Genomic DNA, 17,564 nt, shown 5'->3' with positions numbered 1-17,564 from the left:
TGCTTCATTGAACCCTGCTCTGGATCATCAGTTGTACTTGTCTTTTCTACCTACTCCAGGACTTTTCTTGACCAGTGGCTAGTGTGACTGCTTATTGTAAATGGTCTTCAACAGATTCTTGTTCTACCTGTTTCCTTGCACCTGAACCCTTTAATGTGATTAAATCCAGAGTTTTAGCTTGAGGGGCACTACTGAAGAACTGCCGGCACATACTCTACAGACCCACCCTCATGGTTGTCTTCAGTGAGCCTTGTCCCATAGAATGGACACAGCTTTACTTTTGTGAATAGCCTTTTTCAAGTCTCATAGTTTCTCTACATTTCTGAAGTGGGGGTTCCTTAGTGCAGTTATTCATTATATTAACCGCAAGACAGCTGGACAAACATTTACTAGACATCACGCAGCGCTGTCTGAAAGTCTGTAGTGCTGCACTGCACAACGTGTAAACAATTGTACAAATGACGTCATGGGGGCACTTGCGCAAAAAATTGCGTCACGGCACAAAACTGAGTGACAGGTGTTTATCAGGAAATTTGCACTCACAGGACACCCTCCAGCACAAATTTCTATGCTCAGACAGCTGTCTATGGGTGACTCACACTATGACCGTCATTACGACCCTGGTGATCTAGAGACCGCCAGGGCCACGGTGGCAGTCTGACCCCTTTGGCGGCAGTCAGACCGCCACATTATGACCGTGGTGGTTCAGCCACAGTCGGATCGCCTCGCTGTCAGTTTCCCTCAACTGCAGGTGCTGGCGGTGCTGGCAGTCCTAATCCACCAGGGTAGCGCTACATGCAGCGCCGCCCTGGGGATTATGAGCCCTCTCCATGCCAGCTTTTACATGACGGTTGCACCATCAGGTAAAAGCTGGCAGAGACGGGTGCTATGCAGACAGTGAAAAGCGAGATGGGTGCGATGCACCCTACGCCCGCAACATTGCCGCCAGCTCCATTATGTGCCGGTGTCAATGTTGTAGGCTGTTCCCCATTGGGCCCCGCCCGCTGACCCAGTAGGGAACTTGTAATGGGGCTCGCGGGAAGGCCGCCACACTGGCGGCAACATGACCGCAGGAGTTTGGCGAGCGGCCTTTTCTGCCCGCCAAACTCGAAATGACCCTCTTTATGTGTAATTTTGCAGAAGTTACACCTTGTTACATGAATGAAAGTCATATGATTTTCCCTTTGCTCATTGTTTGCACCTGGCTCCATTTGGCAGTAGGATTTCATGCCCAGCCAGATCAAGTCTACAGTAGTAGATCTTTATTGTTTGGACTCCTAGGAGTGTTTGCGCTGTTCCCACTCTTCTACGCTTTCTTTGCATATATTAACAGGGGGTTGGCGCCGTGCAATACAATTCATTTTCTGGTTTACATGGTTGTGTACACGGTCCATTTTTCAGTGCGAAAAACAGTGTTGCACCAAAAAGATGTTCAGTGCTGCAGCTTGCAATGCTGTGTGTTACATAGCGTTCCTTTGCATTGGATGAGTATCTGTCCTAAGGAGTAGCAAACCTTTCCAATAGTTTCAAAACTTGCACAGCTTGCTCCCAGGTGGAGTTTGTGAAGGATACCTGTAACAACTGTGTTGTCCGTATACCTTTGCACCACGATGTGGAGGATCACAACCTGTGGTCTGCCTCCCTCACTTGCGCATGCTCAAAGAGAGAAGGACTGCACCATGCTGCAGTCAGTAGCATTAGGCCTCAGAGTTAGGACCACCAATGACTCTCAACCTTCTGCTTCACAGTCATTGGTGATACAATCTAGTAGAGGCTTTGTTCCTGAGTAGGCAAGAGTAATGACATTTTCGAGCACTTGATCTTTCATAGATTCACGTTCTGCTATGAATCAATCCTCGTTGCCAGGGAAGGACCAAAAAAAGGCCAAGCAATAAATAAAGATGCCTTTAAATTATGTATTTATCTTGTCATGAGAGGTCAAATGCAGGCTCTGTCTTTCAAATGATTGCTTATTTTTTTATATCGGAATTGGTTTATACAAACTCCTTTCACTTGGCAGTGAGAGAAAGAAAAGTAAAATGAATTATGTGACAATCTTGCTGGCGGTACAGGGAGAGGAAAGGCTATAGGGTGTCTCTTTTTTCTAACACACTAAAAATGTATAAATATCTGTGAAAGAACTGTACATATTGAAAAAACGAAGCACTTTTTTGTAATTCTGAACTGCGATGAAAATAAATATTTTAATTTGATTAAAACTAAGGGGAAGGCGACACAAACCAGGTCAAGAACCCTGAGATCAAACATAAAATAAATAAGAAGTATGTGAACAAGTGTCCAAAACAGACAGTGCATAGTCCGAATAAAAATCTCAAAACCTGCCAAAAGAGGAAGTGAGACGAAAAAAGAATACTCAATGGCTGAGCTAAATTCCCAAAAAGATTCTGCCAAACTGCAACCTCAAGCATATATTTCCTATCTCACTAACAGAATTCTCAAGAAAGTTCCCAAATAACAGTTCCCAGTCGAGAGGAGAGTCTTGAATAAAAGTTACAACAACACTAATATTAGTAAGTGAAGAGGTTGGAGAAGTCTGAGAGACACTTCAGAATGAAAGCAGCAACAAGCTTTAGAAGTAAGATGAGGACAAGGAGAATCAGGAAACACAAATCAGGAACAGTAGTGATAAGACTTGCTAGGGAGCGAATGATGTCTAAGCACACTGGTTTCTATGCTCCTAAGCTCTAATATGGCCCTCTGAAGGGCACTGGAGCTGGTACAGCAGTTTCTTTGTTGAGTGAGTAGAAGTGCAGAAGCAGAGTGGAATTCCATCAGGTTACCGTGGGTGGAAACGATGACAGCCAAAACCCTGCATAGGGAAGCACCATAGAGCGCATCCTCCTCGAACGCCTCAAACAAAAGAAGTGCTGATGAATAGAAGAGGGAGCTCGTTCTGTGGACCGAACTCCCTGGTGACAGCAGTCAAAACATACCTGTGGCAAGAGCGGGTGGGTTAGGCTGGAGGGGTGTGGTTGGGAGGAGCTGGGCAGGCCAGCTTTTAAGCCTGCCAATATTTGTAAGAGAGCCAGTCATACCACCAGTCTTGTTAGGCATGTCTTTATGAGATGCTTATGTGGGAGCAAAGGCTCTCTGTTATATGCTCTTAGTGTGTGAAAACATCTTTTTCCAATACTTTGGTTTCGGTTTCTGCTTCATATAAATGTAACCCACAAATAACTCCCATTCCAAACCAATGTCTGTTTCCCTGTATTGCAACAGTTTATCAAGACAGACATGTCAATAAATAAGTTCAATTAAAGCTTATAAAACTATTGCTGTCCATTTAACGTATGTTCACTCGTGGCAAGTATTTTCAGCTCAGTGTGATTTGTTTACTTGCTTAGACTCTTGTAACCTACAACAGCAGTTCCCTCCAAAAGACAGCTCGCGATACCCACCCTCCGGTTGCCAAAACTGTTCTCATAGATTCATCTTTGCTTTCAGTTCTTATAGAGCAGGTAATAATGCGTCTGATCCATGCTTATCTCAGAATATTACGCACGTCAGCTCATGAGCAGTGGCAAAGGTGCTACACAGTGTAAAACATAAGACGTCAGTGTCTGCAGCTCTCGCGTCTTAAGGAATGGAAATGGACATCTAAGGATCTGATGCAAGCAGTAGCAGCTGATCAAGATGCTCACAAGGTTCTTCAGAGTGCACCAAAGCAAGCAACTCTCAACGGGCATCAACATTATTGGCCGTAGAGCATCTGAAGGCAAGCACAACTGGCACTGCTCTCTACTAGTCTTCCACAGCGAGGACTGTAGTCAGTGGCCAGCATCCAGCCATTTAGTTTGTATCAGGAGTGCACTCTTTTGCCAGAGGCCGCACGGAGCTCACCCACCTGGCAGTGATGCCCAGACTGCAAACCCAGTGTAGGCAGTCTCAGCATATGAGTCTCTTCTCTTCTCTCTTCTCTTGTGCCCCCCTGATTGCTGTCTCCCCGATCGTGTACTGTGCCATTACTGTATTTCATACTGTGTGTTTTTCTATTGTGATTGCCTTTAATTTTGCTCGTTTTTTGTGCTTTTTGCCCCTTGTGCGCTCCCCCAAGCGTTCCGATCCATGCCGCTGCCTCCCTGCGGCCCCGCCCCCCTCGCGCCCACATTCGCCGCTCCCTTCCGCCTCCCGCCTCCCAGCTGCTCCTCCCTCCCCCCTCCCTTCTTAATGGCTGGCGCTGCGCGTCGCGAGTGAGCGACCTCTGACCTGTTTCAGGTCCTGAGCTCGCCCCCCACGACCGCAGCACCAACCTGCTGCCTCCTGCCTCTGTCCCCCGACCACGCTGCTGTTTGCGTGTTCGAGGCCCACCTCCACCCGCAGGCATCCTCCTGCGCCTCATCCCTGGTGTCTAGTGGGCTCTGCCTAGCTCCACTTGACCCGTGTGCCGCGTCCGACGTCCTGTAAGTTGTTTTTCTGATTGTTTTTCCGATTTTTCTGCGCCTCGCCGCCGGCGCTTCTGCCCCCGTTGTGCCCCCCTGATTGCTGTCTCCCCGATCGTGTACTGTGCCATTACTGTATTTCATACTGTGTGTTTTTCTATTGTGATTGCCTTTAATTTTGCTCGTTTTTTGTGCTTTGCGCTCCCCCAAGCGTTCCGATCCCTGCCGCTGCCTCCCTGCGGCCCGCCCCCCTCGCGCCCCTATTCGCCGCTCCCTCCCGCCTCCCGCCTCCCAGCTGCTCCTCCCTCCCCCCTCCCTTCTTAATGGCTGGTGCTGCGCGTCCGCGCAGCGGGCGCGCCGCTGGCGCGCCAGAGGCAAGCCCGTCTGCGCCCGTCCGCGCCTGGACCGCGCCCAGCGCCACCCCCCCTGGTCCTCACGCCCCCCGCATCACCCGCGTCCGCTACTCAACCAACGAACTCCGCGCACTCAACCCCGGCCTCTCCGCAGAGTGCTTCCTTGCAACCCCGAAGCACACAAAAGGACCTTTCTCCTGCCGCACCTGCAACTTCTCCTGTGACAGAACGGCGAAGCCAACAACAAGAACTCCCAACACCAACCACCTGAACTGCATCCTCATCAACACACGCTCCGCACGAAAACACGCCATCGAACTCTGGGACTTACTCGACACCACCGCCCCTGACGTGGCCTTCCTGACCGAAACCTGGTGGAACGACTCCTCGGCCCCGGACATCGCAATCGCCATACCGGAGGGATACAAAATCACCAGAAGAGATCGAACCAACGGAATCGGCGCCGGAATGGCCATCGCCCACAAATCTACCCTCAAAATCCACACCCACACCCACACGGACGACACCCTCAAGACAGCCGAACACCTCCACTTCCAGATCCACACGGACCCCAACACGACCCTCAGAGGAACCCTCATATACCGCCCTCCAGGACCAAGAGCCCCCTTCAGCGACACCGTCGCCGACCTCGCGAGCACCCACGCCCTCGCGTCCCCAGACTACATCCTCCTGGGAGATCTAAACTACCACCTGGAAAATAACAACGACGTCAACACCGCATCTCTGACCTCCAACCTCCTCAACCTCGGACTCCGTCAACTGGTCAACACTCCCACCCACATCGCCGGACACACTCTTGACCCCCTCTTCACCTCAAGCAACCACATCTCTTTCAGCCACACCTCCGAACTCCACTGGACCGACCATCACTGCGTCCACTTCTCTTATACGAAAATCACCGAACACCACCGCATCCCTCGACATCCTCACCGCCACTGGGGAAAAATCACCCAAGACCAACTAACCAGCACCCTCGTCAAAGACCCTCCACCCGGCTCAACCGACCCAAGCACTGCCGCCATCAACCTCCATCAATGGATCCTCGACTGCGCCAACACCTTAGCCCCACTCAAGAAACCCACCGCCAACCAAGGAAAGAAAAAACCAGCCTGGTTCACAGACGAACTGACCGCCTCCAAAAGCCTCTGCCAGAAGCTCAAGAAGAAGTGGATCTTAGAGCGCACACCCGACAACCTCGCCTCCCTCAAAAACGCCAACCGTGAACACCACCAACGGATCCGAGTCGCCAAGCGCGCCCACTTCACCGAACGCATCAACAACAACGCCCACGACTGCAAAGAACTCTTCGGCATCGTGAAGGAACTCTCAAACCCCAACGCCAACTCCAACGACATCCCGCCCTCCCAGAAACTCTGCGACGACCTCTCCACCTTCTTCCACCAGAAAATCACAACCATCCACGACAGCTTCAACGCCACTCCGCCGCCAGACCCCACCCCTGACATCTCCACAGACGCCTGCCGCCTCACCGCCTGGACCCACGTGGACGACACCGAAACAATAACTACCATGAACACCATCCACTCAGGCTCCCCCACAGACCCATGCCCTCATCACGTGTTCAACAAAGCCAACGCCATCATCGCCCCCAAACTCCGCGAGATCATCAACCTCTCCTTCGACTCCGCCACCTTCCCAGACAGCTGGAAACACGCAGAAATCTAACCCCTGCTCAAGAAACCCAAGGCTGACCCCAACGACCTCAAAAACTTCCGACCGATCTCTCTCCTCCCTTTTCCAGCAAAAGTCATCGAGAAGATCGTCAACACACAGCTCGCCCACTTCCTCGAAGACAACTCCATCCTAGACCCCTCTCAATCCGGTTTCAGACGAAACCACAGCACCGAGACTGCTCTCCTCGCCGCCACAGATGACATCAGAACCCAAATGGACAACGGCGAAACCTCGGCCCTCATCCTCCTCGACCTATCAGCCGCTTTTGACACAGTCTGCCACCGCACCCTACTGACCCGCCTCCATGGAGCCGGCATCCAGGATAAAGCCCTCAACTGGATCTCATCCTTCCTCACCGACAGAACCCAGAGAGTCCGACTCTCCTCTTTCCGCTCCAAAGCCACCAACCTCATCTGCGGCGTCCCCCAAGGATCCTCCCTCAGGCCTACGTTGTTCAACGTCTACATGACCACCCTCGCCAAACTGGCCCGCCAACATCACCTCAGCATCATCTCCTACGCCGACGACACCCAGCTCGTCCTCTCCCTGACCAAAGACCCACTCACCGCCAAAACCAACCTCCACGAGGGACTAAAAGCCATCGCCGAGTGGATGAACGACAGCCGCCTGAAGCTCAACTCCGACAAGACGGAAGTCCTCATCCTCGGGCGCACCCCTTCGGCCTGGAACGACTCCTGGTGGCCCACCGGTTTCGGACCCCCACCCACCCCAGCCAGCCACGCAAGAAACCTCGGCTTCATCCTGGACTCAGCCCTCACCATGTCCAAACAGGTCAGCGCCGTCTCCTCTTCCTGCTTCAACACCCTTCGAATGCTCCGCAGAATTTTCAAGTGGATCCCAACAGGAACCAGAAAGACGGTGACCCAAGCCCTCGTCAGTAGCAGACTTGACTACTGCAACGCACTCTACACAGGCATCCCAACAAAAGACATCAAACGACTCCAGCGTATCCAAAATGCATCCGCCCGCCTGATCCTTGACATACCCGCCGATGTCACATCTCCCCTCACCTGAAGGACCTCCACTGGCTCCCCGTGGACAAAAGGATCACCTTTAAACTCCTCACCCACAAGGCTCTACACAACACCGGACCTACCTACCTCAACTCCAGACTCAACTTTTACGCCCCCACTCGTCAACTCCGCTCTGCCAATCTCGCCCTCGCCATCGTCCCCAGGATCCAGCGCAAGACCGCCGGCGGCAGATCCTTCTCCTTCCTCGCCGCCAAGACCTGGAACTCTCTCCCCACCTCACTGCGCCAGACCCAGGACCTCCTCGCCTTCAGGAGACTCCTCAAGACCTGGCTCTTCGACCGCTAACAGCTCACCCATCCCCCCCCCCCCCCCCCACCAGCGCCTCGAAACCCTGACGGGTACATAGTGCGCTTTACAAATGTTATGATTGATTGATTGATTGATTCCTAGCCATGCGTCAGCATCGCTAGACAATGCAAGGTGTGCAGCTAGGCTCTTTACCCGCTCCTCTGGGATAACCCTTGACAGACATCCAGTTCCTGACTTTCACACCACTGAATATGTACTCAACCAATGTCCCCAACAGCACTATTGCAGGAGAAGGGGCCTACGGGTGGAGAGAGACACCATTAGGCAAAATCTGCACGAGGTACAAGGGTTCCCTGTAGAAGATCAAATTACGAATGCAAGTATTTACAACGGTTACATCAGTGAAGAATCAATTTTCCACAAACCTGACCCAGCTAATAAAATGTGCCTCTCATTGGTACAGGAAGATGATTTAGGTATGAGCTTACTTAGATTGCAGCCATTCAATTTTATGTATACCCTCCTGCCTTCCCTCCTTCGTACTCCCATGCTTCTCCCTCCTGAAAGATACATGTAAAATAAGTCAATCATTCATTCGTCCAAACGCTGCTCCTCACCACGCTTTGGAAATGTCCCTTCCGATGATTTCTGGAGCTAAGGAAATATCACAAAACAATGGCTCAGAGCCCTCTCATTAGGTTGGTTTCTCCAGTGTCCCTCCTGGTACAAAGTTATTTCTTACCACTGAGTACAGTGTACCCTCAGAGCCCCTCCCTTTTCTGACTTAGACCCTCCATTACTTAACCAACCTGCTCCATTGTTTTTTGTAATCCCCTTGTGTATGAGACCAAACTGTTGTTCTTTAATATGGGTTTTGCAGGCTACATCACAACCAGGGCCCATCCTTATAGGCAGGGAGGCACCCCCCTCACCTTTTGCCCAACAAGAAGAGTGTCTGCCAGGCTGAGCAAAGGTCAGCCTGCCAGACACTCTTTGTTTTCAGGTCAGGCAACCAGGAGCTAGACATGCGCTAAATGGACAGGCTCCTGGCTGCCTGAGCTTAACTTTACCGGGCTGAAGATGCCACAGCTCCTGGTGGTGTGACCTCCTCAGTCTGGCAAAAGTTCCTCGAGTCTCTTCCCCTCGGCCATGTGTAGTTCTGGACTTACATTTCTTTTTTTTAGTAGTAGTAAAGTATACTCAGAGTTTGTGTGTACTGAAAAGTAGTTATCTTACTCAAATGTGTAAACCTACTCAAAACTGTAAATTACCTCTGTGAATCAGGCCCTCTGTGCTTACCAGGACACTGGGGATCTTAGGGTGATAAGCACCACAATCCTTATGTTATTCCCCAATAAGTCAGACTAGGTGTCAAATTCTATTTGGTGCAATAATTATCAAATCTGACAAAAGGAACTCTTATTCAGGCCATAGCTCTTTACCTTACTGTAGTTGAATATATTTTTGATAATAACCATGGGGCACGCAGGGCCTCTTGCCACTAAAATGCCTTATCATTTTACACTTCAGAGGCCTCTGCAAATTACACTATGTTGTTATAGTTGTATTATCTCATTCATGCTGTAAATTGTGGTAACAAAATTAGTAACAGGGTTTTATTGACTGGTCACTCTTGCAAAGCTTACAAATAGTTTATTGACAACCTTGTAGCCCACAAAGTTCTCTGAGGTAATACTTCAGTGTCTAAAAAAGCTATTGCCTGCAGCTGTGCTGAATTTTCAGTGAATCCTAACTGTCCCACTCATCATGGTTGTTTTGTGGCAGGTCATTTGGTGTACTCCTGTGGGAGATCTTCTCCTTGGGCTACATGCCTTATCCATGTAAAACCAACCAGGAAGTTCTGGAGTTTGTCACCAGTGGAGGACGCATGGACCCCCCAAAGAATTGTCCAGGACCTGTGTAAGTATATATAGTTATAACTATCCGCACTGTTAGATCACACCGGGTACCTTATTATTTTAAAACACACACTTCTCACTATGGTAGGGACATGTGAAGTGGAAAATGCAAATTAGCCATACACACTCCAGGGGAAGCAGCAGGAGTCAGTGTTGGTTGGATCACATTTTTAGCTCAGTATTTTGTTTCCTCTGTCCTTTGTATGACTGTCTCTCTCCCTTTGTTTCTCTCACTCTAATTCTCTCTTACTTATTTCTCTTACTTTCACTCCCTTTTTCTCTTTCTCTGTCTTTCTCTTTCTTTCCTACCTGCTGTGTGTGTCCCTCTCTCTCTCTCACTCTCTCTCTCTCTCTCTCTCTGTCTCTCTGTCTCTCTGTCTCTCTCTCAGAGGTGGTGAGAGAAAGGATGCTAGACTCCTCGTGGGGTAAGGGTGTCTTGTCATTATTGTGCAAGATTGAAAATATATTCCAAAAATCATCTAAAATTCCTTACTTACTAATGTCCTCTCTCATGTGTGCATCCAAATTCACACCAGCCAACAGAGCATGAAACATGGATACAATTTTAATAATTCTGATACACCAAACTGCAAAATACCCACTCTGCAGAGCATGTATAATTTGTAAGTATCTAAACTAGTAGTCTAGTATCACCTTATTTTGGACCTGAAACCAGGATTCCATTTGATCTTCATTCAATGGCGGCACACTGGACAACACCAAGACATATGGGCATGCGTCATTGGCGGCCTGATGTCTAGCCCCTCCCCCATTAGGTTTGCCACAAGGAGTTGGGGAATAACTACCTAAGTGACTACATCAGCTTTAAGCCTCCCCTACTGTGGCTTTCCGTGTGGAAGAAAGAAGAGGCTGCACTTAAAAGGGAAATTATAAAGGATTGTTTGGCGTGTGGCAAGGGAGCTTCCATGGCTGAGTTATGTTAAAAAGGTCCTTCGCATCAATTGATCACTTCACTGAGTGTGTGGGGATGGATAGTAAGTTGGTGCGTGAATCCTAACTAGCGCAGCGTCATTTGCAAAGGGAGAAAGCAGAGCGTACTAAACCCTCTGTGGCAGCTCATATGGATTTAGTTCCTGACAGTTCACCAACCAGTTACTTGTGGCAAGTGAAAGGCCAGTGGACCTGCTCCCTATTCTTCTGGTTTAGGACAGGTATGAGTACGTTTTTGATCTGTTTTCCCTTAGGGTTTGCTCCTGGCCTGGAAAGTATGTGCTGTCCTAGTGACAATTGCTCCAAGCAAACAATGTTGCATTTCCTAATTTTCTGTGGTTTTTATAATTTTTTTACGGAAAGGTATTTGGTGCACTTTTAAAAAACAGGAATCTTCTAAGTTGCATAAGTGCATTCTTTTATCTTCAACGACTGTCAGATGAGGAGACTTGCCAATGTGTTAGTCTTTTCCTCCGTTCTGCTTTGAGAGACGCTCCATGTCCATTCATTTTTAATGCATATTTTTGTGATTTTAATGTTTTTATGAATGAGGTGCTTTTATGGTTTTTGAATGAACCAAATAAAGTTATTTATCTTATCTCTTAGTAGTCTTGTAGGAATTAACAACTCATCCCTAGAGTTCAGAATCCTTGAAAGCTCAACATGAAAGAATCCACGACCACCAAGAGTAGCTGCAAGCGTTAATTTTCTGCCTTTAAAAATCACTTCCTTTCACAAATTCATCTTATCAATTCCACCTACTTATAATAAAATACTTAAATCCTGGTTCGCCCCTCTAGCTACTAAGATGTGCTAATGCCCAAGTCACTCGTGCACAGCTGCCTGGAGGCCATTCAACTATATACAAAAACCCAAAATTAATAAATGCAAGCTGTAAGTGTTCTACCTTTTACCTCTCATTTGTGTTGCAGATACCGTATAATGACACAGTGCTGGCAACACAGTCCGGAGTACCGGCCCGACTTCACCACCATCTTGGAAAGGATCAAGTACTGCACACAGGTACAAGCACTCGCAGTGTATTTCTAGTTCCAGGACATTTTGCTCATTTAGGATCTATAGGATGGCACAGGCCATTTAACCCAGAAGCTGAGTGGCATAGCATCAGGTCACAAACCTTCTTGCTGCATGACAGTGATTGTATTTAATTAGAGGTTTCTAGAGCCCAAAATGCATTGCTAGTGTTCTCAGAGGAAAGGTGCTTGTTCACTAAATCCATCCTCACAATAGACATAATAACAGTCTAGTTGACACTACTGTTTGCAGACAGAACTGTGGCTAAGGTCTGACAGAGCACTGAACTTCCTCTGATGAAGCATGGTCTCTTTCCTCAGACAACACAAGGGAAGTTCAAAATGCAATGGAGGGTTCAGCCCTAGGAAACCCTCAATCAGGCAACTGGGAGAAGCAGAGTGAAATTCGCCTGGAAACACACATAACCACATAGCAGTGTGCCAAGCAGAGATGGGCTTCCTTATGCATCATACAGTACATCTGGATGTGCTGGAAGGCTTCATACCTTGATGAAAGGCATCTGTCTTTGAGCCTTATTGAAAGAGATGTGACTGAACGGGGGACCTGGGTTTTAATCCCAGTTTATGCACTTGAGTAAAACCTCAATCATGTTATGACTTGATGGTCTTCAATATATGTTTCCATCCCTCCCATCTCCCAATCATGCCCTAGTTTCTGTACCATAGGCGCAACCATAACCCAAAGCTCAGACTGTCATACGTGCAGCAACTAATATTCAAGATGCTCATCCGACAATAATACAAATGTTCTCTGTAAATGCCCTGTTTTTTGGACCTTGGCTGTGATTTATGAATGCCTTAAAATATATTTTCCTGCAGATGTTCAGCAAATAAAATACTGTACTGGGCAGTAGCTAATGATGTCAGAACATGATGTAACATTGTCATTTCATATATCATTGTTAGAAATGGGGTCTCTACTTGGCAGTGGTTTGCACCCTGTCCAAGTAAGGACCCTCACTCTAGTCAGGGTAAGGCAGGCACACAGCTAAGATAACTTCTGCCCACCCCCTTGGTATCTTGGCACAAGCAGTCAGGCTTATCTCAGAGGCAATGTGTAAAGTATTTGTACACGCACAGTAACACAGTGAAAACACCACAAAAGTACTCCATACCAGCATTATTCAAATAGGCAATTTTTATCTGAGTTAAACAAGACTGAAATGACAAACATGCAACCTACACAAGCAAAGATAAACATTTTTAAATATTAAATTTCAGTAGAGTTTAGAAACACAATAGCTCCAAATAGGGCTATCTCGACATCTTCACAGGGTCTTTCCTAACAGTCTGACACCACTCTTGAGGGAGGGCTGACCGGTCACGGATTCGCACTGACCGCAGACACAGTACCTTTGAAATCATTGAGGAAATAAAGATGTTGCATGGAGTTGGGGAGGTGAGGCGTCGCTAGAGCCGGTGCAGCGTCGGTTCCCGACTGCTGTCGAGGAAGTGAGGTGTCGGTTCCTTACTGCTAGGCAGAGGAGATGAGGCATTGGTTCCTTACGATTGCAGGAGAGCTGATGCAGCATTGGTGGCGAGTTGTCGGTTCCTTACGATCCAGCTGGATCGGTGAATCCAGCGGGTCAAGACACAAACCGTTGACTTTGTGGTGTCACAATCACACTATGGGACAACAGGTGATGCAGCGGAGTCAGGTGTCCCGGGCGATGGGGACACAGCACTCAGGACTCATGCTGTGACAAAACTTCGGAGGCGCTGCAGTAGTGTCAGTCGCTGCAATCAGCGGGGACCACGGTCAGGTGCAGGTAGCGGTGTGGAGTCGGACAGCAGCGCCAGTTCCAAAGTCGCTTTGGAGTGGATGGACTTGTTTCTTCTTGGTTACACCAGAACTCACTTCCAAGAGCCCAGGAACTGGATTTGATACCACTTGGCAAGTCAGGACTCTCAGCAAGAGAGCCTAGCAGATGAAGTCTTTGATGTCCCTGAGACTTCTTAACAGAAGGCAAGCTCAGTCCAAGCCCTTGGAGATCCTTTGGAAGCAGGATGCAGAAAGCAAAGTCCAGTCCTATCACTCCCAGGACAGAAGCAGCAAGCAACAGGCCAGCACAGCAAATTAACAGGCAGAGTGGCAGTCCCCTGCCAGCATCCAGCTGTTCTTCCTGGCAGTATGTCTCAGTCCAGAAGGATCCTAACATTGTAAGGTCAGAGGTCCAGTACTTATACCCATTTCTGTCTCTGAAGTAGGCAAACTTGCACAAGACCCTGCCTTTCCCTGCTCTGGCCCCAGACACACACACACACCAGGGGCTTGGAGACCACTTTGTGTAAGGACAGGCAGGCACAGCCCTATTTAGGTGCAAGTGTCAGCTCCTCCCACCACTCTAGCTCAGGAAGACCAATCAGGATATGCAGGGCACACCGCAGCTCCCTTTGTGTGACTGTCTAGAGTGAATTCACAAACAGCTCAACTGTCATCCTGATCCAGACATGTATTCCAGAGACAGGCAGAGGCACAGAATGGTTAAGCAAGAAAATGCCCACTTTCTAAAGTGGCATTTTCAAACTTACAATTTAAAACCGATTTCACCAAAACATGTACTTTAAATTGTGAGCTCAGAGACGCTAATGGGAAAGATAGTCAAATTTAGCAGTAGTTCACTATCACAACATGTAAAACACCCCATTACATGTCCTACCTTTCAAATACACTGCACCCTGTCCATGGGGCTGCCTTGGGTCTACTTTAGGTGTGTGTAGTAAAAGGGAAGTTTTGGGCCTTGCAGTTTAAAACTGCACACACAGGCACACTGCGGTGGCAGGCCTGAGACATGTTTGCAGGACTACTTGTGTGGGTGGCACAATCAGTGCTGCAGGCCCACTGGTAGCATTTGATTTACGGGCTCTGGGCACAACTGTTGCACTATACTTTGGACTTACTAGTAAATCGAATAAGCCAATCCTGGAGAAACCAATTACAAATATATTTTAGACAGAGAACATATGAACTTTAGCACTGGTTAGCAATGGTAAAATGTCCAGAGTCCTAAAATGAACAGAAAATAGGTCAGAAAAAATATGAGGATGAAGGCAAAATGTTTGGGGATAACCCTGCAAAAAGGAAAAGGTCCAACACTACTTATTTCCACTGATAGCACCATCAGACTGGGGTGACCTGGGCTTGCCAGGACTTCCTCTTGAGGTGAGTGTTCACACTTACAAAAATCATAGCGCTAATATATACCACTCAGATACTGATCTCTTCTCTATAAATTTGACTAGGGCAATAACAAATATGTTTGAATCCACTGGATTGTGGAAGCAGCTTCCAATACCTATATAGGCCTGCTTTATTATTTCTCGGTTCCCCTATTAAATCTGCAAGGAAATATGCTTAGAGAAAATCAACTTTACCAAAAGATGTACTTTAAATTGTGAGCTCAGAGACTCCAATGGGAAAGAGAGTCGAATTTAGCAGTAGTTCACTATCACGACATGTAAAACACCCCATTACATGTCCTACCTTTTAAATATACTGCACCCTACCCAGGGGGCTGCCTACCTTAGGGGTGACCTACATATAGTAAAAGGGAAGGTTCGGGCCTGGCAAGTCGGTGCACTTGCCAGGTTGAAATGATAGTTTAAAACTGCACACACACACCGCAGTGACAGGTCTGAGACATGTTTACAGGGCTACTCATGGGTGGCGCAATCAGTGCTGCAGGCCCACTAGTAGCATTTGATTTACAGGCACTGGGCACACCTGGAGCAACATTATAAGGGACGTACTGGTAAATCAAATATACCAATCATGGATAAACCAATCACCAATACATTTTAGACAGAGAGCACTTGGACTTTAGCACTGGTACGCAGTGGTAAAGTGCCCAGATTCTTAGAGACAGCAAAAACGAAATGCAGCACACAGTCAAAAATAGGAAGTCAGAAAGAGACAAAAAGTCAGGGGAAACCCTGCAGAAAGGGCCATTTCCAACAATTGTTTACTTCTGTTTTCTTATTGACTTTCTTCCTCCTTTTTAACTAAGTGAAATCATCATGCAGTGAGTTGTTAACCCTTTCCTATCCGCATATTGGTAATTCAACTTTTTTCTGAAAATCCCTATTTGTACAAAACTGTGCCAAATTTGGGAATACTAACCACTCTAACCTGACTGTATGTATTTCAGGATCCTGATGTCATGAATACAGAGCTGCCTGTAGAAAGCAGCCCAGCACCAGACGAGGAGGGCAGCACCGTCATGCGGCCACCGAGCTCTGGAGGGATGACTTCTCTGATGGTGAACTCTGGCCTCACACCCCAGCTGGGTCAGAGGTCACCAGAGCTACAGCATCTAGTCCATAAAATTTCAGAGCGGCCACAAGAGCTGTTGGTGGACAACCTGACCGGATGGGCTGTCCAAGAGCCTTCTCTACCGTGCCTCAGCAATTCCACCAGTGGGCCTTGGCATACACAGAACTCAAGCCCAACACCTGAGCACAAGCAGCAGACAGCACAAAGACTGACCAACAAAAATAAAAACCTGTGGAACCCCACATATGGCTCTTTAGTAATGGAGAGCACTTGTCGGTCCAGCCATAACACGAATCCTAAACCAACCCTTGAGCAAGAAGATTCTGGTTTCGATGGGAATTGCAGCTCCTCCCCAAGTTCAAGAGCATCTCCAAACCGAGGACAGTGCCCACATGTGGAAATTGGTGGGATTGAGTTAGTCAAGTTGCAGACCTTTCCATGTGGCAATGTAAATTACGCCTATGACGACCTATTTTTTGAAATAGAGGGGGCCTCCGAAGCGGACACAAGAGACAGAGCAAGTGTCCTAAGAAGTACCAGCCTTCATGGTGAGAGCAAAGTTCTGAGAAAGCCAGACAAACCTTCAGGGGAGAGGGACTCTGGCCTTTCCCTCTCCGAAGACTTGAACATTATGCCTGTGTAGCGATGAGCTCATTTCTTTACCTTAAAGACATTGGCTATCCCATGTTTATTTTATCAAAGACATTTCTAAACATTAATTTTCCTTCTCTTCTTGAAGTGGCCCTACTTGTGAATTCATTTACAGAGGCAGCTCTAGATGATGTGGATGCTTCACTAAATCTTTACTCAACCCAATGACTGCGCATGGAGCATTTTAGCACAAGCTGTTTCTAAAATGGCGGTGAGGTTTGCAATGTGCAATGAATAGACTCCTGTTTGGATATAATGAACTTTTTTATATTGGCCACTGCCTTCCTGTAAGTAGCAAAACTAACAAAACAGTATATTTTGCCATAGATCTCACTTGATGCAACACAGGATGCCATCGCCCTCTCCATTAATGGCACGGTCATGATCATACAGGCACACACTGGGATCAGTGCAGGAATGCCACTGACTAAACAATTTCATTTTCATTTCACCATTCAGGAAATTCAGGGCTGCTGAAGGGATGATTATGTTTAAATAAAATAATATGTAGAAATATGGCTTTTTCAGGAATATTTGCTAATAATTTGACAAAAGAACTCTCTGAGAAATGATATATTATGTAAAAGCCATATGTGTATGCCTCAAGCTCCAATAGTACCCACTTAAACTGAAGCCTGAATTAGAATAAATGAACATGTCATATTAAGAGATTAAATTGTATTGAGGGAGGCGTATAGAGTGGATTCTTTTCAGGTGCAAATTGAGAACGATTATCCAAGATGGATACTTGATGGCTGGAGGACTTATTGAGGGTGAATTCCTAAAGACGTGTTCAGTATTAGAGAAAAAAAGATGTATGAAGATCAACTAAGTGAAATCAAATTCTTTCAGTTTGTCAGAGCCTATACAGAGGGGGCATTGTGAGAAATGATAAGACATTTAAAAAGCTCTGCCAAACACCATGCACAGCCCTCAAAGGAG

The 17,564-nt window shown here is 47.5% G+C and overlaps 1 protein-coding gene across 1 annotated transcript in view; it reads left to right on the top strand.

Annotated features, from left to right (window-relative positions):
• LTK (leukocyte receptor tyrosine kinase) overlaps positions 1-17,302 on the top strand; it is a 465,297-nt gene extending 447,995 nt beyond the window's left edge. The window contains exons 26-28 of the mRNA XM_069208757.1: positions 9,559-9,693; positions 11,576-11,666; positions 15,847-17,302. Of these exons, the coding sequence (XP_069064858.1) occupies positions 9,559-9,693; positions 11,576-11,666; positions 15,847-16,614 (994 nt within the window). The 3' untranslated portion in view covers positions 16,615-17,302. The remainder of the gene's footprint in view (positions 1-9,558; positions 9,694-11,575; positions 11,667-15,846) is intronic.
• The last annotated feature ends 262 nt before the right edge of the window (positions 17,303-17,564 follow it).

This window comes from Pleurodeles waltl, chromosome 9, assembly GCF_031143425.1.
Source record: "Pleurodeles waltl isolate 20211129_DDA chromosome 9, aPleWal1.hap1.20221129, whole genome shotgun sequence".
NCBI classification, from domain to species: domain Eukaryota; kingdom Metazoa; phylum Chordata; class Amphibia; order Caudata; family Salamandridae; genus Pleurodeles; species Pleurodeles waltl.
This window is presented reverse-complemented; position numbering and strand designations above follow the sequence as displayed.